We start from the raw sequence: 21,893 nt of genomic DNA, 5'->3' as shown, positions 1-21,893 counted from the left end.
TTATTCTTTTGGCCAAATTTCATATACACAAATGTAAATTTACAAACAGAAAACCACATTTTCGTACCCTACAAAAAGAAATTTAACTGTATTTTAAGACGGTTAAATGCTCTACTAACAAAAAAGCTGTTAGAATTGTAAGTATATGCATGTCCCTTAAGGTCCTTGTGTAATTGTAATGTGATATTGTACCCCCTAGCGCGATTGTCCATTGTAATCTATGTATGCTTGTGTTCCCTCATGTGCTTTATGTATTGATTTGTTGTTAATAAAAATAAAATAAAAAGTTTTACGCGGAAGAAAACGTAACACCTACCTGCATTAGTCGAATTTAAATTCGTTTGTTGCGAAACGGAACGCCGCAACTCTGATTACACCACAGCGCGAGTTGTCTGAAACCACAACATTCAATCTATGCACACCATTTCATCAGTAGTTGACTATGACATTTGGGACTATGTCATCCTAAATGGTGTTCACTAAACCAGAATATGCAGATAAAGTAAAATGTTTGTATTCGAATTGGGTCAGGTTGTACAATGCATTATAATGTTGATCATTGTTTATCATTCAAACCTATCAATTTGCTATCCAGTATGGAACGAGCATTTATTTGACTGTCATATGCCTAGCAATAGCATGTAACGTAATAGGAACTGGTTATACAAAAATGTCCAAAGAATATTACACCGAAGAGAAATATGGAATTTTATTGAAATTATTGTATAATGAACTGCATGAGGAAAGGAGTTGGAAACAGTTTAAAGTAATAAAGATGGCTCTGTGGGGCTTGTGTGTAAAAACCCACATTTTCTTTTTGAAATGCATTCACAAATGCATTGAAATCCATAAACTGTAGTTGGGTGTGATTGTATATGTAACAACTGTATCTGCTATGAACTTTTCAAAACAAAACGCTGTAAAATAAGTGAAATGGATAATGTGGCAATCAGGAATGGGTGGTTCAGAGCTGATGACTAGGAGTAAATGCTGACGTCAGGCGCCTCCTGTCAGCCCTAGGTGGCGATGACCACTCACTTCTAGCTCATTCTGAAAGCCAATCCCAAACCAGTTTATGTAAACAAAACAGGGGTGATGACACTCAACCTCACTAGTTTTGTTACATTAAAAAATTAAAAATCTATGTTAACCCCCATCCAGAACCCTCACATTTCAATTGAGCTTATTACTTTACATATTGGTCAAAAAAGGCAGGAAAAATCCATTGCATTCTCATACGAGACCCTAGCTCAGCGATAAGACTTGTTTCCTTCACGCTCTCATAGGGCCAGACCTGGGTTCAAATGCATTTTCAATTACTTATTGAGCATTTGATGTAGCCTGCCTGGAGTGCCTGAAAAGGTAGGGAGACTTAATTCATTGGTTTCATTGTGCCAAACAAGTCTAATAAAGCACAAAGTATTTGATAAACCTTTTTAAACCCAGGTCTGCCTAAAACAGATTGTACAGGTTCCACTAGATGACATGTAACAGTTAAGAGTATGAGAATGAAACATCACAATACAGACAAAAGCCTCCAGGGTGTTCCAGTTTCTGTCAACAGCTCAGCGAAAGGAAGAGGGGTTCTAGAGACCCTGCGTATTTGTACTGTATATTCAGAGAGACGCTAACCCTCCCATTCTGACACTCAATTAGTGCACTAGAAGGGAGAGGCCTTCCACTAAGGGGAAGGCAGGAAGGTCCTGATCTGGGCTCTAGTTATAAACCCGACAGGCTTTTGTGACTGCTGCTGTGCTGATAACAGTTGAAGAACCCTGCCTGTGGAGTGGACAGATAAATAACCCAACTGACTGAGCAAAATCACCATCAAAAATTAAAATTAAGAACCATATAACTTTGTCTTTGTGTAATTACAGAAACCTTTGGGCAAACAAATGCAGAGGTCCATGTCATTCCAAAGAGCGATTCAGTTCATAAAGAGCTTGCGATGCAGTATGCTGATGACGAGTTGTCTTTGTTTTTTTATTCATTTTCATGAGGGTTATACATGCAAAGCGAAAAGAAAATTAGAGTCACCGGTGTAGCAACAAACAAAAAAAGCCCAAATAACCCGTGCCCAGCACAAGACAATACATAATCCCTTTTCCACTTTCCATTGACCCTTAACCCCAGTTTAAGTGACTCCATTTGACCCCCCTTATCCAGGGCCTTGACTCACTCAAAGAACCGACTGAAAAGAATGATCACCAAACCCAGAATTAAAAATAAAATCTTACAAAAATGACCGGAAAAGTAAAAAAATAAAGTAAAAGATTGACCGTCTCCTCGGTCCTCCTTCACCTGATGTCAGCGTTGGTGTGTGGGTGGTGATAACGAAGGGCTGGAGATAAAGCAGGGGAGTCTGACCGCGAGCCTGCCCAGCCTCAGGCCTGCGGCTTGAGGGGCAGAGGGACGCCGAGCACACCCTCCTCCACACTAGTTCTTGATCAGGCCCCCGTCTCCCTCACTCACAAACCGCTTCCGCCCCCTGGTGGAAAGACAGAACAGGCAATTCAGTACTTCAGGCTACCAAATGAGTTTTTTTAGCCTTACAATGCAAAACACTTGGGGGCCTAGTGAACAGCTATACATAAAGAAATTAACATACTCATATTGAGTGGGTTTACATGTACGCTAATAACGTGATATTACTCAGACTATGGCATTATTAATGTAAACACTTACCTTAATTGAAGTAAGGTCATAAAGTATGCATATTCTGATTTGTCTAGTTTTATCAAAAACATGACTTTACTATAAAGCCCCTCCAGGATTTGGCAGAGATTGTGATATTTGCAGGTAAAAATGCTTTATTTTGACACATCAATTCTGACTTCTTGCATGACAAAGTGCAATAATTCTGTCCAATTTGTCAAAATGCACTGAAGAGGTTAAAGGTTTGTTGACGTGTGGCTCGATTGAATCATTATGCAGTAAATGTGCGTTGATTGGTTGAAATCACGAGCCCTATTTTTGTATTGTGGTGATGGGTCAATGCTTTTAGTTTCATGCCGAAATCGTGCAGTGACAGGTCAAATTTGCAAGCCCTCACGCATATAATATGCAAGGAATTGTTGATTTTTGCAAAAATAAATGCGACCGCAGAATCAGGAACTGACTACACCAAAGAGACAAAATGAGAGTTTACACCACTCTACACTGGGACTGACCTGGAGGGACAGGAGTCTCTCAACTGTTTGGTGATAACAGACTCCTGGTAGCAGAGGTCCGTAAAGGACTCCATGATGGAATGGGCGTGGGGCACGTCCAGGTTGATCTCTGGCAGCTCGTCGTACACACGCTGGAAGCCCTGGATGTTACAACAACTCAGAATAAGCAAGTCCTACAGTCAAAGAACACTTTCAATCATAAGAGATGATTGAATTCTGTCACTTGAGCTTGTCAGGTAACTAATATGCCTTGACAGTGACTCGAGAGAATATCACAATATATACTGTGGCTATAGTTAGAGAGGATATGGCCAAATACTGTAGCTATATCAGCAACAGTAAATATGCCTTGACTGAGTTGTTAGATGGTTCTACAGACAGGTTTAAATCCACAAGGTCTGACGTTGACAATTAATACTCGTTTAACATGAGTCATGCTATGTTAAAATAGTGCTGGAAAATAAAAACCTGCAGTCATATCACTGGAAATAGTTTTTAGAAGTTGGAAGTTATTGTTTTGTGCTAGTGCTACCAGTGAATTTGGTGCTACTTTCTGGTGCGTAAGGGGACGTACCCGGTTCATCTGGTCCACTGTGACGAGGCCAATCTTCCAGAAGGCCTGGAGGAGCTTACACATCATCTTGACGGCCGTGTCCCCCTTGGACTCCAGCACCATGACAACAGCCTGGTGTCCAGCCAGGAGAGGAAGAAAATGCATTGGACTTCATGCTAATCTCTATGAACAGGATGTTCATGTACAAAATGATTGTAAAATGTGTATCCCAAATGGCACCCTATTCCCTATATAGTGCACTACTTCTGTCCAGCGCACTATAAAGGGAATAAGGTGCCATTTGGAACACCGGTTATGTCATGCACAGTGTCTTAACTATTCCATTATGTGCATTGACAGCTTGACCAAGACGAGACTGAAGAGTGGAGAAAGAATTATTTGACACAATAAAATGCGCTGTTAATTTTGCTATTTTCAGACCAGACTATTTTCAGAGAGATTTCAATCCCTTATTTAACCACATTGGGGCAGCATTGCTTTAATTCTCACCACCGTGAATGGATTTGGCAATAAATATTTTGAGTAACTGATAACATTTGCATTTAATTATTATCTAGGATGTTGGTGGGAAAATGTTTGGTAATGATTTGCAAGATAACATGTCAGATAAACAATTAATCAAACTTTCTTTACAGCAGCATGGACCATATACATTAAGGTAACACACTACCATTTAAAAGTTTAGGGTCACTCAGAAATGTCCTTGTTTTTGAAAGAAAAGCACAATATGTCCATTAAAATAACATCAAACTGATCAGAAATACAGTGTAGACATTGTTAATGTTGTAAATGACTATTGTAGCTGGAAACGGCTGATTTTTTAAATGAAATATCTACATGGGCGTACAAAGGCCCATTATCAGCAACCATCACTCCTGTGTTCCAATGGCACGTTGTGTTAGCTAATCCATGTTTATCATTTCAAAAGGCTATCATTAGAAAACCCTTTTGCAATTATGTTAGCACAGCTGAAAACTGTGTTCTGCTTAAAGAAGCAATAAAACTAGCCTTTTTAGACTCGTTCAGTATCTGAAGCGTCAGCATTTGTGGGTTCGATTACAGTCACAAATCGGCCAGAAACAAACAACTTTCTTCCGACACTCCAGTATTCTTGTTCTGAGAAACTATGGCTATTCCATGTGAGAATTTGCCAGGAAACACAAGACCTCGTACAACGCTGTGTTCTACTCCCTTCACAGAACAGCACAAACTCTCTCTAAGCAGCTGCACAACTGAGCAAGAAGACAAGCACATGAAAGTCTAGTTTGAGAAACAGACACCAAACAATTCCTCAACTGGCAGCTTCGTTAAATAGTACCCGCAAAACACCAGTCTCGACGTCAACAGTGAAGAGGCGACTCCAGGATGCTGGCCTTCTAGGCAGAGTTCCTCTGTCCAGTGTCTGTTCTTTTGCCCATCTTAATCTTTTCTTGAGAATGCCGTTTTACGGGTACTATTTAATGAAGCTGCCAGTTGAGGACTTGTGAGGTGTCTGTTTCTCAAACTAGACACTAATGTACTTGTCCTCTTGCTCAGTTGTGCACCGGAACCTCACATTCCTGTCTATTCTGGTTAGGGCCAGTTTGCGCTGCACTGTGAAGGGAGTAGTACACAGCGTTGTATGAGATCTTCAGTTTCTCGGCAAATTCTCACATGGAATAGCCTTAGTTTCTCAGAACAAGAATAGACTGACGAGTTTCAGAAGAAAGTTATTTGTTTCTGGCCCTTTTGAGTCTGTAATCGAACCCACAAATGCGGATGCTCCAGATACTCAACTAGTCTAAAGAAGGACAGTTTTATTGCTTCTTAAATCCGAACAACAGTTTTCAGCAGTGCTAACATAATTGCAAAAGGGTTTTCTAATGATCAATTTGCCTTTTAAAATAATCAATTCAGATTAGCTAACACAACGTGCCATTGGAACACAGGAGTGATGGTTGCTGATCATTGGCCTCTGTACGCCTATGTAAATATTCCATAAACTTTTTTAAAAACTGTTTCCAGCTACAATAGTCATTTACAACATTAACAATGTCTACACTGCATTCCGGATCAATTTGATGTTATTTTAAAATGGACAACAAAAAAAAGCTTTTCTTTCAAAAACACAGAAGTTTCTAGGTGACAACACATTTTTGAATGGTAGCACAAGTCAAACCAATCGTCACGACGCACCCTTTTTGGGTGAGGATCATAGCCCCCTCTCTCTCCCTCCCACCACAGGTTTATGACGGTCATAAATACCTAAAACTCTTTTCCCCACTTGGCAAAAATGAAGGTTGAGAATCCCTTTGTTACCACAGAAATATTTTTCAGTACGGTATACCTTCAAGGTCGAATAATGTAACAACATTTCTGTATTCAAACCACTTGAAATGGTTGGTGGACACTTATGTCAAGTTTGTTTAATTTGGTGAATCTCATGAAGGACATGAAACAGTCTTTTTGGTTGTGTACACTTTTCAATTATGGGGTTTGCATCTGAATGTTGTATAAAATATGAAACTATTTGAGAAGATGTAATGCGATTTTAGCCTTCTAAACGAGATATGAAAACAATTAAGGTTTTAACTAGTCAGTGGCCACGCCCCCGTGAGCACAGACATTATACCCAAACATCATGGAATCGCCCCCAAGGCAAGTGCTTCTAAAGGACTCCCGACCAAATTTACATTAGATCAGAAAACACAGAGCTGTCGCTACATGTTGAAATGGTTGTCGATTTAAATATAGTCAAGATAAAGCCGGGACAGTGTACCCACGTTGAAATGGCTACTACTCGAGACCAAAACACACCGGGTGGTTCAAATTTCAACTATACCGAAGGACAAGACCAGAGAACGTGGAGAGCATTCCCACATTGTAGATTTCTTAGCCATTTCAATCTAAAGAACAATTATTCAGGCTGCAGCTGTTTGAGTACTTTAGTCTGGTAAACGCAACCGGTCGAACGGTACTCTGACGTATCCATTATAACAAGCTTCAACTCCGAAAGACTGATCTCTGGTGGACCAACCAGAGACTTTGTTGACAATCTATCCAGCAGACAGACCGGCAATCGCAGAGGGGGACAACAAAGGCATACACTCGTAAATTTGTAAATTGCCATTTTCAAATGAGCAGTTGTTCAAAAAGTATAAGCATTTCCAGGAGCGTAGCGTATGTATGCGGTCCACTGAATTTCCCGCTCTGGAGCTGGCCACACCCCTTTCCTTTGTCTACCAAGCCGGCATATAGGCTTAGTCCACTAGGGACTTTTCAGTGTATCATGTCAGTAACCAATGTATAACTAATTGTGTGTTTATGGAATTCTGTGATTGATTAGTTAGTAAATAAATAATTAAGCCAATTTGTAAATTGCTGATTCATGTTAGGGTTTGTGACATTCAAGAATGAGACTGAGGTAACAATACATTAATAGGACACTAAAATCAACAAGAAAATAGCTGAAGCGTTATAGTCGGGAAATTGAAACTCTAAAAAAAAAAAAAAACTTTCCCGTGGTGCCCAAACTTTCTAGTGAAATACTGTTCCGTGATTGTTTAATCATGGAACAAATACAGAGAATTGATTTGATAAATATAAGTCTTCACATTTTAATGACAGTAAACACACTATAGTCTTATCAATACTGAAAAGGCAAGTAAGATTACACCATATGTTGCCACTATTGAAAGTACAGTAGAGCCATCAATGATCTGCTATCAATATCCTTATGTGCTGACAACAAAGGCCATATTCAGTATGGAGAAACTCCATGTAGTTGTCCAATAAAATATGTTTGCTTTCTGTTGCAAAACATTTTGATACAGTGTGTCCTTTTAAAACAGGACACAAAGCGCTTTCTGTATTTTTCTTTACCTCATAGACAAGCTCGTGGTGGAAGTGAGGGACTTCTAGGTCACGCAGACAGCGTTCCGCCTCCTTCACCTCTCCCGATACAAGGTACTCCTTCAGCAGCAAGTTCATCTGAAACGCATATCAATAAAGTATGAATCAATCAAATTCTCCATCATACCATCATTCACCGCCCATGGATAAAACACTGCCCAATACAGATTTTACCAGTAAGGTTTCAAACCTCAACGTATTCCACTGAGCTAAAGCCTATGTCCAATAGATAAAAGATGCATCTTATCTATAGTTTCAGACATTTCTCAGCAGTGACTACCGGACATTGTTTATTTGGTAGTGCAAGATTTTTCCTGTTTAATACAGGAAGTCATGAATCGGGGGGAGGACTCCCAAGCAATCACTGGCTGGACAAGTTGGTCATTGAGCATCGTAATTGACTATTTGCTCAAACAATGTCTGCTTTGTGTGTGTAGTACTCAACCCTCATGTTTCTGTTCAGTTATGAACCGTGAGTGCAACTGCAATTCCGCAAACCCTTGGTAACTCGGGCTTACCCCAATTTTTTGGGGGCGATAAGAAATGTTGAGCATATAGCAAAAAAAAGAAGGGAAAAAAAGTCGCTGTGTACAAGACACCTGTCTGATTCTCGTCTGTCTGACTAGACTAATCTATTGTAGAGGTAGTGGGGATGGCACAGTCCATCAGACATGTGCTACTGAAATTGTATACAATTATAATACATAAGGACAATGGTGAAACACTAATATTATGTTATATATTTTCTCCTGCATTGGATAGAGGTCACTGCCTTATACAAACCTACACGTAGACTACAGTCACAAGACACAAGCCTCCTTATTGTACCTAGAACTTCTGAGCAAACAGATGGAGGCAGGGCTTTCCATTTTTATGGAATGGTCTGTCTATTCATGTGAGAGACGCAGACTAGGTTTCTGAAGACTCATCTCTTCAGTAGGTCCTATGATTGTGTGTCGTCTGGCCCAGGAGTGCAAAGGTGAACGGAAAGGCACTGAAGCGACGAACCGCCTTTGCTGTCTCTGCCTGGCCGGCTCCCCCCTTCACTGGGATTCTCTGCATCGGACCCTATTATGGGGGCTGGGTCACTGGCTTACGAGTGCTCTTCGATGCCCTCCCTAGGAGGGGTGCGTCACTTGAGTGGGTAGAGTCACTGACATGATCTTCATGTCCAGTTTTGCACCCCCTCGGGGTCGTGCGGTGGAGGAGCTCTTCATCGGCTATTGTCAGCCTTGTCTAGCATGTTGGTTGTGTAATATCCCTCTAGTAGTGTGAGAGCTGTGTATAGTGGGTGGGGCGATATCCTGCCTGGTTGGCCCTGTCCGGGGTTATCTATGCAGCCTCCAGTATCTATGCTGCAATAGTCTGTGCCGGGGGGCTAGGGTCAGCGTTTTATCTGGTGTAATTTTCCGGTCTCTTCTTCTAATTCGCTCTCTCCCTCCCATCCCGGAGGACCTGAGCTCTAGGACCATGCCTCAGGACTACCTGGCCTGATGACTCCTGGCTGTCCCCAGTCCACCTGGTTGTGCTGCTGCTCCAGCTTCAACTGTTCTGCCTGCGGCTATGGAACGCTGACCAGTTCACCGGACGCGCTACCTTGTCCCGGACGTGCGGTTTTCAATTCTCCCTCTCCTGCCGTCTAGACCTCAATGCTCAGCTATGAAAAGCCAACTGACATTTAGCCCTGAGATACTGACCTGTTGCACCCTCTACAACCCCTGTGATTATTATTATTTGACCCCTGCTGGTCACCTATGAACATCTTGAAGGCCATGTTCTCTTATAATCTCTACCCGGGATACCGCCAGAAGATGCCTGGCCACCCCTCAGAGCCTGGTTTCTGCCTTTCTTGGGAGTTTTTCCTAGCCCCCGTGCTTCTACATCAGCATTGTTTGCAGTTTTAGTCTGGGTTTCTGTATAAGCACTTTGACATCTGCTGATATAAAAATGGCTTTATAAATACATTTGATTCATGATGTGAAACGCAATCAAGCATTTTCGTTTTAAAATAACAAAACGACCCTTGAATAATAAGCGTAAACAATCCTAAAACAAATGATTTCAGCAACAGAAACTTTGTCAGAAATGGCTGTAATTATTTTGCCGGTTCAGCAACATGGACAGCACGATAAACACTTGATGTTCTGTGGTGGTCGCTGCAGCAGGGAGGAGAGAGAGACAATGGGGCAGTCTTTTTTTCCCCTTCTTTTTTCTGCGCAGCAAGTCTGAGCCCGGTACAATAAAATCACTTGTGGTCAGACTCTCTCTAGTTATCCGTGTGTCACTTAATCAAAAAAGTGCACTTAAAGCATCAGACAAGCTCAGTGCATATAGTACATTTGAATACAACACAGGATGAGTCTATACATTTTAACCAATAGATTAGTCAAAACAACAGAGACTCAGTCAACCAACGTTGTTGTTTTTTGTTGTTGTCGAGGACTGCTTCGGTTTCTACAGCCCAAGCTGTAAACAATCTCCTATGGAATGCACTGGCAGGAGAGAAGCCCTAGCACCCCCCAAACATCCCTCAGCTGGAGCAGGCACACTGCCGACCAACCCTCTCCATGGTGAAGCAGTGAAATGGGGGCAGGGTTCCAGCGGTTGCCGCTACTGGGGGGGTGTTTAACTGGTGCGCGATCTCACTGACGAGTGTGTGATGACCCTAGCGTGACCAGGGCTTCACCCCTGAGCAGTGAGCACGGTACTGCCAAACCATACCAATCCAGTCCTCTGGCAGACAGTGTTTAAGTGGTGGGGGGGATAATAGGCAGCCTTCCTAAAGCCCAGATTAAGAGAAGCGAGACAGACGGGTTGTGTCCCAAATGGCACCCTGATCCTATTCCTATTAAAGTGTACTACTTATTGGCTCTGGTTAAAAGTAGTGCACTATTGAGGAAATAGGGTGCCATTTGGGACAAAGCAAGATGCTCTGGAGGACTCCACTAGTCTCCTAGTCACTCCCAGCACTGACTTATCAGTCCTATTCGGGTTGTGTGTGCGATGGTACAGTATTCAATCAACCCTAGCTTAATGTTTGTGCAGTCGTCACCGGCAGCTTTGTTTACAAAAGATACTGCCCACTGTGCACACACACACCCCTGTATTCAATTCTGATCACTATGCACGGCCAAAAGCACTATATAACAGTAACAGCAGGGGAATAAGGGCACTCTTACACGCATATCCCTGTAAGAGCCGGTTCTTGGAGCATGTTGTCAAATCACACCCTGAAAGGGTTATTTCCAGGTCTTGTGAAAGAACACTCCAGGGAACCTCACCACAGTACTAAATGCATATGTGAAAACGCCCTAGGGGGATACTGCTATTGAAATTGCTCTCAACACCCATACTGACTTCAAATGTAGTCTCTGGCAGGGTGATTTGATCAAACCCAGAGGCTAAATCTGCTTCCCTAATGACCCTATGAAGTAATACTACTTTTGACCAGGACCCATTGTGCTCTGGTCATAAGTAGTGCAGTATACAGGCGATAAGGTGCCATTTGGGATGCACCCTAGGAGCTCCTGTTCTGGCAGGCTGTGTGGGCCGTGCCCTCTGTAGCCCAGTATAGACACACTCGATCAGGCCCGAGGCCCAACAAGGACAGGCAGGAAGTCAAACCTGGTCGGGAGTCTGCAGGCTAGAGACTAACGTACGTTGGGTTACACAATACTCTTGCTCTGCTACATCGTCACACGCATGTGTGCAACCGTGCACACTCACACGCGAGGGTGTCAAATTATCCATTTAGTTCAGGGAGCAGACTCTTGACCACTCTAGAATATACAAATGCGCACACACACACCTCTCACAACTTGAAAACCTGCACTCAGGTGTGTGTGCGTCCCTGTGCATCTGTTTACGTACATACATGCATGCCAAATGATCCATTTAGTTCGGGGAGCAAAGACTCTTGACCACTCTAGAATATACAAATGCACACACACATACACACAACTTGAAAACCTGCACTCAGGTGTGTGTGTGTGTGTGTGTGTGTTCGTCCCTGTGCATCTGTTTACGTACATACATGCACGCATGTGTCCCTATGCCTGTGTCCCTGTAAGTGTGAGCATCAGCCTCTTTGTTCCTGGCTTTGCAGTCAGAGCCAAGCTCTGAGGGACACCGTTGTGCTGACACCAGCCTGGCAGGGCTCCCTACGGCTCTTTTCCCAGCATGAAGTTCTCTCCACCTTGTTGTGTTTACATACCACACGAGTACAGAGCCAGACCACCAGGCAGGCTATGTCCCAAATGGCACCATATTTAGTGCACTACTTTATAGGGTGCAATTTGGGAAATAACCAGACAGAGCCCATCTCTCTGCACTGAGAGTCTGGGTTCAGGTGGAGGGAACAGAAAGGTAATCTCCACTGTGTGTAAATACAGTTGACCCACAATGGAAGGCTGCAGAGAAATATAACAAAGCTCTCCTTTGATTGGTTGTTGCATGTTTCTAGCTCTGATAGATGGGTGTTAGCTGAATATAGGTTTTGTTGAATTACCATTCAGACCTGGGTTCAAATAATATTAACAGAACCCAGGCCTGTTGCCATTTATCCATATTTTGTTCTCATTAGGTGTCTCCTGTCACTTCCAACAAGGCATCACATTTCATGCATGCAGAGAGAGAACATCCAGAATGGGAGGTTGCTTGTATACCTGGAATGTTTTGATGAGTCACACAATGATACAACACTGGCATGTGATGACTGGCTGGCGGGGTGCCAGGTCCCACCTACTTGGCAGAGACTGCCTCTTACCTCTTTGACGAGGTGTTTGACAGGTCTGAGGCCGCCTCCCACACCCCACACGTTGTCTAGCCGCACCATCTCCCTCTTCATGGAGAGGAGCACCGCCGCGCGGTCCAACGCAGCTCTGTGGGGAAGGGAATAACCGCAACAGTCATGATCGCAACCGTGACCACAACCACAGAGAGTTGCAATGAGAAAAGGGGAATGTGTCAAGTCACTGCTAGATATTGAACATGGTCACATGAATTCACAACAAAATTACTTTCTGAATAAAGTTGCCTAGTAAGACAGGGTATGTAAATATATATATATATATATTAAAAAAGGAATCAGCAGGTTAACTACGAAATGGACTTTCCCCAACTCATCAGAATAAATATAACAGTATAATTTGCATTGGAATTCACATTCTCAGGTTGGAGTAGTATATCTTTCACAAAGAAAATGGGAGATTCCAAACATTAGGTGAAATCAAATAAGGGTCGTCATCAGTTCTGGAGGGGGATCATTCAGTTGCTTGGAGAATGACTACGCTTCCATGGTGAGAAGACGCAAACATTTACCCTGGCCCTTCATCAGGCGGTTGTTAAGTGCTTAACTGACAACATCAGCAACAGAGATATGTAACCACTTCAGGCTGCTTTGATGTGAAGTGGGCTTTTCCACCATGTTCCTTGTTGGCAACAGATCCCAGATCAGTTTCTTCCTTAATCCTTAGAGAATACTGATTGTGAGCAAAACTGACAGGGACAACCTCATCTGAATTCTCCTCACCCTAAATGACCAACATTAACTAATTCTCCCTGCCTTCTGCACATGATTCATATCAGTGTCTAAATGTTGCTGTCCATTTGTCTGTGCCGGTCTGTTGTTTGTCCGAAGCACTACTTCACTACTTTAGCCCTAAAAAAAGTATTCAAAGGACTGAAAAAGTTGTTTGAATTTAAATCACCCCTCCACCAATCAACGCCCATCTTTTTTTATTATCCTAACCCTTGCTCACCTAGCGTGGTCACAGTCCACCTTGCCTTTGTAGCGGTCCAGGAATGCCATAGGTAGAGCGTGGTCGGCGATGGCTCGGGCAATAAACTGTCCCAGCATCTGTAGAGTTGGAGAGAATTAAAAAGTCAAACTAGAGTAGATGATCAGTTATTCTCTTTAAATTAGAGGGTTGGGTTTAAAGCAGCATGACAAATTATAATTTGTCTGAAAGAAAAATGCACAATGATTGCATACCAAATGGCACCCTATTTATTCCTTATATAGTACACTACTTCAGACCAGAGAGCCATGGTCCCTTGTCAAAAGTAGTGTACTAAATAGGGAATAAAGTGCCATTTGTGATGTAGCCCAAGTATTTTTCTAACAAGTCCTTCCCCCATCCAGTACCTGTGGAGCCTCTGGCGTGTCCAGCATAAGGTCGGGCAGCTCTTTGAGGATCTTGTCGAAGGCGCGGGCCATGTCGGACTCCGAGAGCTCCTTGCCGACCAGGTCACGGAGCAGCCTGGAGGTGAGCTCCCGGTGGCTGGCCTTGCCCTCCAAAGACAGAGACACAGCCAGGCTGGAGAACTCGTACTTGTGGTGGCCCAGGTTCAGCTCCCTCAGCAGCATCTGGGAGTGGAAGAGGGGGTGGGGTGTACACAGAGAAACACACACACAAAAGGCAGTTAACGTGAAGTAAAATGACATGAAAGTCGCGACCCTGCATGGTTTTGAGACAAAACAGTAAAAGAAAGTAGATGCACCGCCACCTAACGACCTTCTCAAATAACCAACCCTCCATCCAACCTCTTCCTCTCTTTAGTGCAACGTCAAACACATACTTGGACTTCTTTTGTGTCCCCATGCTCAAAGTACTCCTGTACGATGGGGTTGACGGTCTTCTCCAGTTCCCTCTCGTCCAGCTCTGGAACAACAGTGGCATACACGGTGTCTCCCTTTAAAATTAAACCACAGACATTGTAGGTCAGGAATAGCAATCTAATACCATCAACACAGCCGGCCCGCTCATTAGGCAGGATTAGGCTGTAATCTGAAATGCTACTGGTGCATTTGTTAAATTCAGTGCAGCCATTTTTATCTCAAAATCAAATAATTTCTGGGTAACAATTAAGTACCTTACTGTGAGAGTTTAATTGTCCAAAATAAATAGCTTCTTAGCAAAGAGCAATTTCTCAAGCAAGAGTTTTGCTAGGTCTGTCAGAGTGGTTTGAGTGGGGAGGGGAAAATTAGATTCGGAACCCTTTCTTATTGGTCCATTAACTAATTTACAACATAGTGATATCCCCATGGAAGGACAAAACTCCCACCTACACATTTTTTTTTGCTAAGAAAGGGGATAATCTTCTTTTTTTTAAACAATTTCACAGTATTATTCTAAACTATTGTGGACATGTGTATAAAACACAGGAAAATCACATTTTACTGCACTGGGCCTTTAAGGTATAGAGCAGGGGTCAATAACTGCCATCATATTTAGGCTGAATGGCCAGGATATGGCAAATGTAACAGCATGATAGCAGTTCTGTGCCAAGTGCTGCCGACATATACAGTCGGTGTTTAAGCAATTACTCAACGCACCGACTCCCTTTCCGGTTTTCTCTCCAGGTTTCAGAAGTATGCTTGACCTTTAAGAACAACCAAAAATGTTCAGGCTACACCAATGACCTGTTCTGTTATTGTCCTGCAACTCCCTTCCTTAAAAAGTAACCATTGATCTTATTTGATTACACCATTTAACTTTCACAGACCCAGTCGTGATTGATGAGTGATTACTTCCAGGAAGGGAGGATGGATGGACACTTTCAAGTTTTGAAACAGGACCCATGTGACCCTTACCACTCCCTTTGCTAGTAGGGATCCCAGACACACCACTACTGGGATATACTGGAGACAGGCATGTGTGTCTCAAGAGCATGGGACATCCCAAATGGCACCCTATTCCCTATATAGTGCACTACTTTTGACCAGGGCCTTCGGGCTATATGCTTTTAGAGGTCAGTAGGGCTGCTCTCCAGTGTCACCAACTCTGCCCTAGTTACCTGCTGCCACGGCACTAATGCTCCAGTACTGTTTCTTTTAGGTTTCATTCTCTCGAGAATTAGCCTTGGAGGCACTTTCTCACTACACAGAATAGCAAACACCTTCGACATCCACGTTTAACTGATAAAGTTTTTTAAAATATATTTAAAAAACTCTCGCCATCATAGATCATTCCTAAAGTGTATGGTGGAATATACGAAATGACTTGTCATAAATGGCCTATGACAGAACAAGTCTACCTTCATGATCAAAATGGAAGATATTTCACCCAGAAAAGAATACAAATAAAATGGTCTATTCTGATCCCATTCAAAAAGATACAAGAGGATGTATGACTCATTATTATGGCGATGGATGTTAACTACAGGGTTGTGTTCAGTCGGCACGAAAAGGAAGAAAGCAGTCCGAAATGGAGAACTAATGGGGAGGTATCATCTGTCCAATAAGAAACGCTGGTTTTAGTTTTCAGTTACAAAATGTGTCCTGATGAGCATGACCCAGTTGTGGACTTTGTATGGACAATATCTGCTTGTCTGGGAACTTGTGGCCCCTGCATTCACCGCCAATCCCAGCAGTCACCATAAGCATGTTCATTTTCCACAACCCATAAAGTGGTATGATCCAACATGGGCCGCGGCTTTGTGACGATTGGCCACTTCTGAACAAAGCTAGTCCAAAAACAGAGCTCAGCACAATACAACTACAGAAAGAACCCAACCCTGGCCCCCTCATCTAAGCAACTGTTGTCTTTGTAGTAACAATTTGGGACATGGATTGTGGGGACACTGGTGTACATGAGAAGAGAGGGGTGCGTGCAGAGGCTCTATCGTATAGGTTGGGGTAAGAGAGAGCTCATGTCATTTACACATGCATACTTTGACCGTGCCCCCTCTTTTACCTGTGCAATCTCGTCGTAGTTGGGGTCCTTGACATCTGGTTCCTCTACCTCGTACACCATACCTGCTGCTCCCCATACACCTTTACCCCCTGCGCCACCTGTAGTGTAAAGACCACATCAACATCAGAGCTAGTCAGTTAGCACTAGAGACACGTTTAGGATAGATGGTTTTGTTGAACCCAGGTAGATTACCTCAGCCATAAGCACTGCTCTATGATCAGTTTACCAGACTTCAATCCTAAACAAAAACCTATGGCCCCAGACAAACTGGTACTAGACCACCACCGCTTACAGAGTAGATGACTTCCATCTATCTCAACCATTATTAGCATAGCACAGACCTTTCTTAGGCAGGCCCCGGCCCTTGCCTGTCCTGGACTTGCGGTCGTTGGGGACGGGGACCTTGCCCTTGGGGCTGTGGGAATCGCCGTCGGCCAATTCACCCGACAGCGACTCTGAGAGTGACTCGCTGCGGGATGACGACTTGCGCACACGCCGCTTGGCCTTGGCCTTCAGCCGTGCCTCGTGGAGCGCCTTCTCCTGTGGCGTCCAGTTGCCGTTCACCTCCGCCTCGAGCGCCGCCTCGTCCTCATCACAATAGGGATGGTCCATATCCACATCGTCGTCAAAGGATAACACCCCTGCAATTGGATACAAGGACAGGCAGTGTGAGTTTAATCAATTTCATGTAAATATTAATAACATTGAACCAGCAGGACCGCACCCTGGTTGGCTTAAATACTTGTCTGCATAGTTTACTTTTTTATTTTTTATTAAACAATGTTTGCAGTTCTTCCTGTGGCCACAGGGGGACAAAGACTGCAGAATGCACCTTTGACAACAGGAGGTATGAATTTGTTTGTGTATCCTACATTGTTAAGTTGCAAGTTATGGGGATGGATATTCAAAAGTTTAAGGTCTGTGGAAACATGTCAACTGCCAGCACTCCTACTACAAATTACAATCAGAATCCCCAAGCAGAAGTGTGTCCAGTCACAGTCATGAGATTATAATAAAGGATTACAGAGAGCCAGTAAATCAAGGAAAATGCAAAACTTTCCAAGGGCTTGGAGGATGTTCAAAGACACTAATTTCCCTGACAGATAACATCACTGTAAGAATGACTTGCAGGCAAAAGATAATTTGTTGTTATTTTTGGCACTATGGACAATGTCTAGGGTAAATTGAGACTGGTGGCTTTTTATGGACAGGACAGCTGTTATCCTTAAAATAATGTTGACAACATCTATAAGAATTGCAGATAACACTTGTATGCAGTCGAACTGTGAAGTTAACTAAGATAATCCCTTTCATTCAATGGTCACATGAACATCTAGTTTAATGGTTAGCCAATTATCATGCCCAAACTGGCCAGTTGACACAGGCTCATATGGTACTAAACTTCATTTTGCTTGGAGTTAAGAGCCCCTGCAAGGCAACTGGTAGTTCAGAGTGACTGCCGTATCCTATCTGCATAGCTTAAAAGCTGCAATATGTAACTTTTCGGGTAACACGACCAAATTCACATAGAAATGTGAGTTTTAGTTTCCACGGGGGCTGCTAGCTAAACATGCTAACAACAAAAACAAATTACAAAGATAGCCAATCTAGCGCAAAGGTATACATACATACAGTTGAAGTCGGAAGTTTACATACACTTAGGTTGGAGTCATTAAAACCCGTTTTTCAACGACTCCACAAATTTCTTGTTAACAAACTATAGTTTTGGCATCTACTTTATGCATGACACAAGTCATTTTTAAAACAATGGTTTACAGACAGATTATTCACTATCACAATTCCAGTGGGTCAGAAGTTTAAATACACTATGCTCACTGTGCCTTTAAACAGCTTGGAAAATTCCAGAAAATGATGTCATGGCTTTAGAAGCTTCCGACATCATTTGAGTCAATTGGAGGTGTACCTGTGGATGTATTTCAAGGCCTACCTTCAAACTCAGTTCCTCTTTGCTTGACATCATGGGAAAATCAAAAGAAATCTGACAAGACCTCAGAAAACAAATTGTAGACCTCCACAAGTCTGGTTCATCCTTGGGAGCAACTTCCAAACGCCTGAAGGTACCTCGTTCATCTGTACAAACAATAGTACGCAAGTATAAACACCATGGGACTACACAGCCGTCATACCGCTCAGGAAGGAGATGTGTTCTGTCTCCTAGAGATGAACGTACTTTGCTGCGAAAAGTGCAAATCAATCCCAGAACAACAGCAAGGGATCTTGTGAAGATGCTGGAGGAAACTGGTACAAAAGTACACAATAAAACGAGGCCTACATCAACATAACCTGAAAGGCCGCTCAGCAAGGAGGAAGCCACTGCTCCAAAACCGCCATAAAAAAGCCAGACTACGGTTTTCAACTGCACATGGTGACAAAGATCTTACTTTTTTGGAGAAATGTCCTCTGGTCTGATGAAACAAAAATAGAACTGTTTGGCCATAACGACCATTGTTATGTTTGGAGGAAAAAGGGGGAGGCTTGCAAGCCGAACAACACCATCCCAACCGTGAAGCGCTGTGGGGGTGCTTTACTGCAGGAGGGACTGGTGCACTTCACAAAATAGATGGCATCAAAAGGAAGGAAAATTGTGGATATATTGAAGCATCATCAAGACATCAGTCAGGGAGTTAAAGCTTGGTCGCAAATGGGTCTTCCAAATGGACAATGACCCCAAGCATACTTCCAAAGTTGTGGCAAAATGGCTTAAGGACAACAAAGTCAAGGTATTGGAGTGGCCATCACAAAGCCCTGACCTCAATCCCAGAGAACATTTTTGGGCAGAACTGAAAAAGCGTGTGCAAGCAAGGAGGCCTACAAACCTGACTCAGTTACACCAGCTCTGTCAGGAGGAATGGGCCAAAATCCACCCAACTTATTGCGGGAAGCTTGTGGAAGGCTACCCGAAATGTTTGATCCAAGTTAAACAATTTAAAAAGCAATGCTTCCAAATACTAATTGAGTGTATGTAAACTTCTGACCCACTGGGAATGTGATAAGAAATAAGCTGAAATATATCACTCTACTATTATTCTGACACTTCATTCTTAAAATAAAGTGGTGATCCTAACTGACCTAATAATTTTTACTAGGATTAAATGTCAGGAGTTGTGAAAAACTGAGTTTAAATGTATTTGGCTAAGGTGTATGTAAACTTCCGACTTCAACTGTATAAGGTAGGAGCTTGTCATTTGTGGTAAGTTTACAAGCGAATGTGAATGAGAGACAACAAAGTTGAGATGCATGCTTGTCTGAAGGAAGCACAGTACAGGCTCTGGAGCAGCATGTGTACAAGCTGTGTATGTGTGGAGTCACTAGGGCAAACAGGCCTACCTGCTCTGAGAAGCAGAGGGGCCAAGAACTGAGAGAAAACGAGGGGGGGGGAACAAGACAGCAGCAGCTGTACAGATTCTCAAACAAGGCAGAAAGCTAACACTATATGATGCCCATCTCTTTATTTAATCAGCCACTTACTTAGACAACTAGCCCCAAAAAATAGACTGCTGTGCCTCTCAGGAGTGTAGCAAGATTCAAGGCACTGCATCACGGTGCTGAGGTGCCGACCGTGACCGGGAGCCATTTAAGGCAGTGCAAGTGCACAATTGTCCCAGCGTCGTCCGGGTTAGGAGGGGGTTTTGGCCAGGAGGATTTCCTTGGCTCATCGCACTCTAGCGACTCGTGGCGGGACTGGCACCTGCAAGCTGACGCGGCTTATCAGTTGAATGGTGTGGCTGGCTTCCAGGTTAAGCGAGCGGTGTTTTAAGAAGCCGCGGCACTTGGCGGGTCATGCTTTGAAGGACGCATGACTCAACCTTCGCCTCTCGCGATGAGACCATAAATACCATTTGGATATCACAAAATTAAGGGGGAAAAAAATGCTTCTTATTGTAATTTCTAAGACTAATTTTGTGCTCACTGAGAATTCTATCAGCAGACAGTGCTCTGACTGATGTGTAGCTACATTTCTCAGGTAGAATGGCAGATTAATTTTAAGCAAAACATTAAGAAATATAGCTGGCTACATTCTTTCTAGGATAAACATTAGAAATGATGACCATGCATTATTTTTGCAAAGAAGACGTTTTTCCATTAAGCTTTTTCCATTTACTTGTGGCTGGCAGCCAAATAGCATTGCACTTCTGTCGAATGTGTTGTCTAATGTATTTTCGAGCACCGGTACACACTACCAAGTGCACTATTTTTCAGATGTTGCCCTACTGGAGTTACACAGTAATAGCGTCACTGATTAGCTTCACGACATACATACATAATATGGAACGTTTAGGACTTTTTGTCAAAAAAGATACAGTAGCACTGTCAAAGCTATACAAAAAAAAAAGCCTGCAAACAAGCCAACACCAGTCACGAAAGATGTGTTTACAATACCCCGTTGGTAATAAAGCATTAGTTGTTTGACCGCAACATCTGGGGTAGCTAGCTTTAGCTTGGTACCTAAACTAGCACCAATACAACCAGCCTGAAAACAATGACCAGTAGAAACTGCAGTCATTCAATATTCTTAGCAATGATTTAGGAATCCTTGAGAGTAAGTTTTAGCTAGGTTGACACTTGTTGTTCGCCTATTGAAATTGAACTTCAGTTCATGAAAATAAATAGCTAGCCAGCTACTTAACCCGGTTGCCCAAAGCTAACGTTACAAGCAGCCAGCTAGCGTCATCTGGCTAGTGAGGCTCGACTGGCACGGTTTATGTGTTGTGAAGCTAGTCAGAATACGGCTCAAGTGGAATTTGGGGTTGCCTTCAAAATAAGTGTCATTGACAGTGATGCAAATGAATACAAACAGAATTATACCACACTTTTATTTTGAAGGCTGACCGCAAAGTCCACTATTGTGGCTAGCTTCACAGATGGGTCTGACCACCATTTATCAAATAAGAACGGTCTTACAAATTAGCGTTATTTTAGATGACAGCTAGCTATATAGTTAGCTAGCTATAAACAGCACAGCAAGTAAGTGAAAGAAATAGGTTGATTGTTTTACTGGTAATGGGGACATACGTAAATGTCAACAAAATAACTTTTTGCTCAATGTGGTGTGTGTGTAACCTTTATTTAACTAGGCAAGTTGGTTAAGAACAAATTCTTATTTACAATGACTGCCCGCTAGACGCTGGGCCAAATTGTGCGCCGCCCAATCACAGCCGGATGTGATACAGCCTGGATTCGAACAAGGGACTGTCGTGAAGCCTCTTGCACTGAGATGCAGTGCCTTAACACACGCACATGGACGCAGCGGTCTAACTATTTAACTGTACTTGAATGCTTAAAGGCTGCTAAAATGTAAAATATTGGTTTTCCTTTTTTTTGGCAAGGAAAATATCAGATATCAGCCAAAAATGTCATATCAGTGCATCACTAGTCACAACAATGCCACAGATGTCTCAAGTTGAGGGAGCGTGCAATTGGCATGCTGACTGCAAGAATGAAAAAATGTCTACTAGAGCTGAATGAAAAAATGTCTACTAGAGCTGTCGCCAGAGAATTGAATGTTAATTTCTCTACTGTAAGCCGCCTCTAACGGCCTTA

General features: G+C 42.9%; 1 protein-coding gene across 1 annotated transcript in view; it reads right to left on the bottom strand.

Moving 5' to 3' along the window:
• Positions 1-694: 694 nt before the first annotated feature.
• The window catches only part of LOC112234429 (programmed cell death protein 4), a 33,956-nt gene continuing 12,757 nt past the window's right edge, over positions 695-21,893 (bottom strand). The window contains exons 3-12 of the mRNA XM_024402549.2: positions 16,673-16,972; positions 16,332-16,429; positions 14,215-14,328; positions 13,781-14,002; positions 13,395-13,492; positions 12,401-12,515; positions 7,606-7,713; positions 3,745-3,855; positions 3,171-3,310; positions 695-2,488 (exon numbers count right to left, since the gene is read on the bottom strand). Of these exons, the coding sequence (XP_024258317.1) occupies positions 2,437-2,488; positions 3,171-3,310; positions 3,745-3,855; positions 7,606-7,713; positions 12,401-12,515; positions 13,395-13,492; positions 13,781-14,002; positions 14,215-14,328; positions 16,332-16,429; positions 16,673-16,972 (1,358 nt within the window). The 3' untranslated portion in view covers positions 695-2,436. The remainder of the gene's footprint in view (positions 2,489-3,170; positions 3,311-3,744; positions 3,856-7,605; positions 7,714-12,400; positions 12,516-13,394; positions 13,493-13,780; positions 14,003-14,214; positions 14,329-16,331; positions 16,430-16,672; positions 16,973-21,893) is intronic.

This window comes from Oncorhynchus tshawytscha, linkage group LG11 (genome assembly GCF_018296145.1).
Source record: "Oncorhynchus tshawytscha isolate Ot180627B linkage group LG11, Otsh_v2.0, whole genome shotgun sequence".
Lineage (NCBI taxonomy): Eukaryota > Metazoa > Chordata > Actinopteri > Salmoniformes > Salmonidae > Oncorhynchus > Oncorhynchus tshawytscha.
Note: the sequence above shows the minus strand (reverse complement) of the source record. Positions and strands in the feature narration are given on the sequence as shown.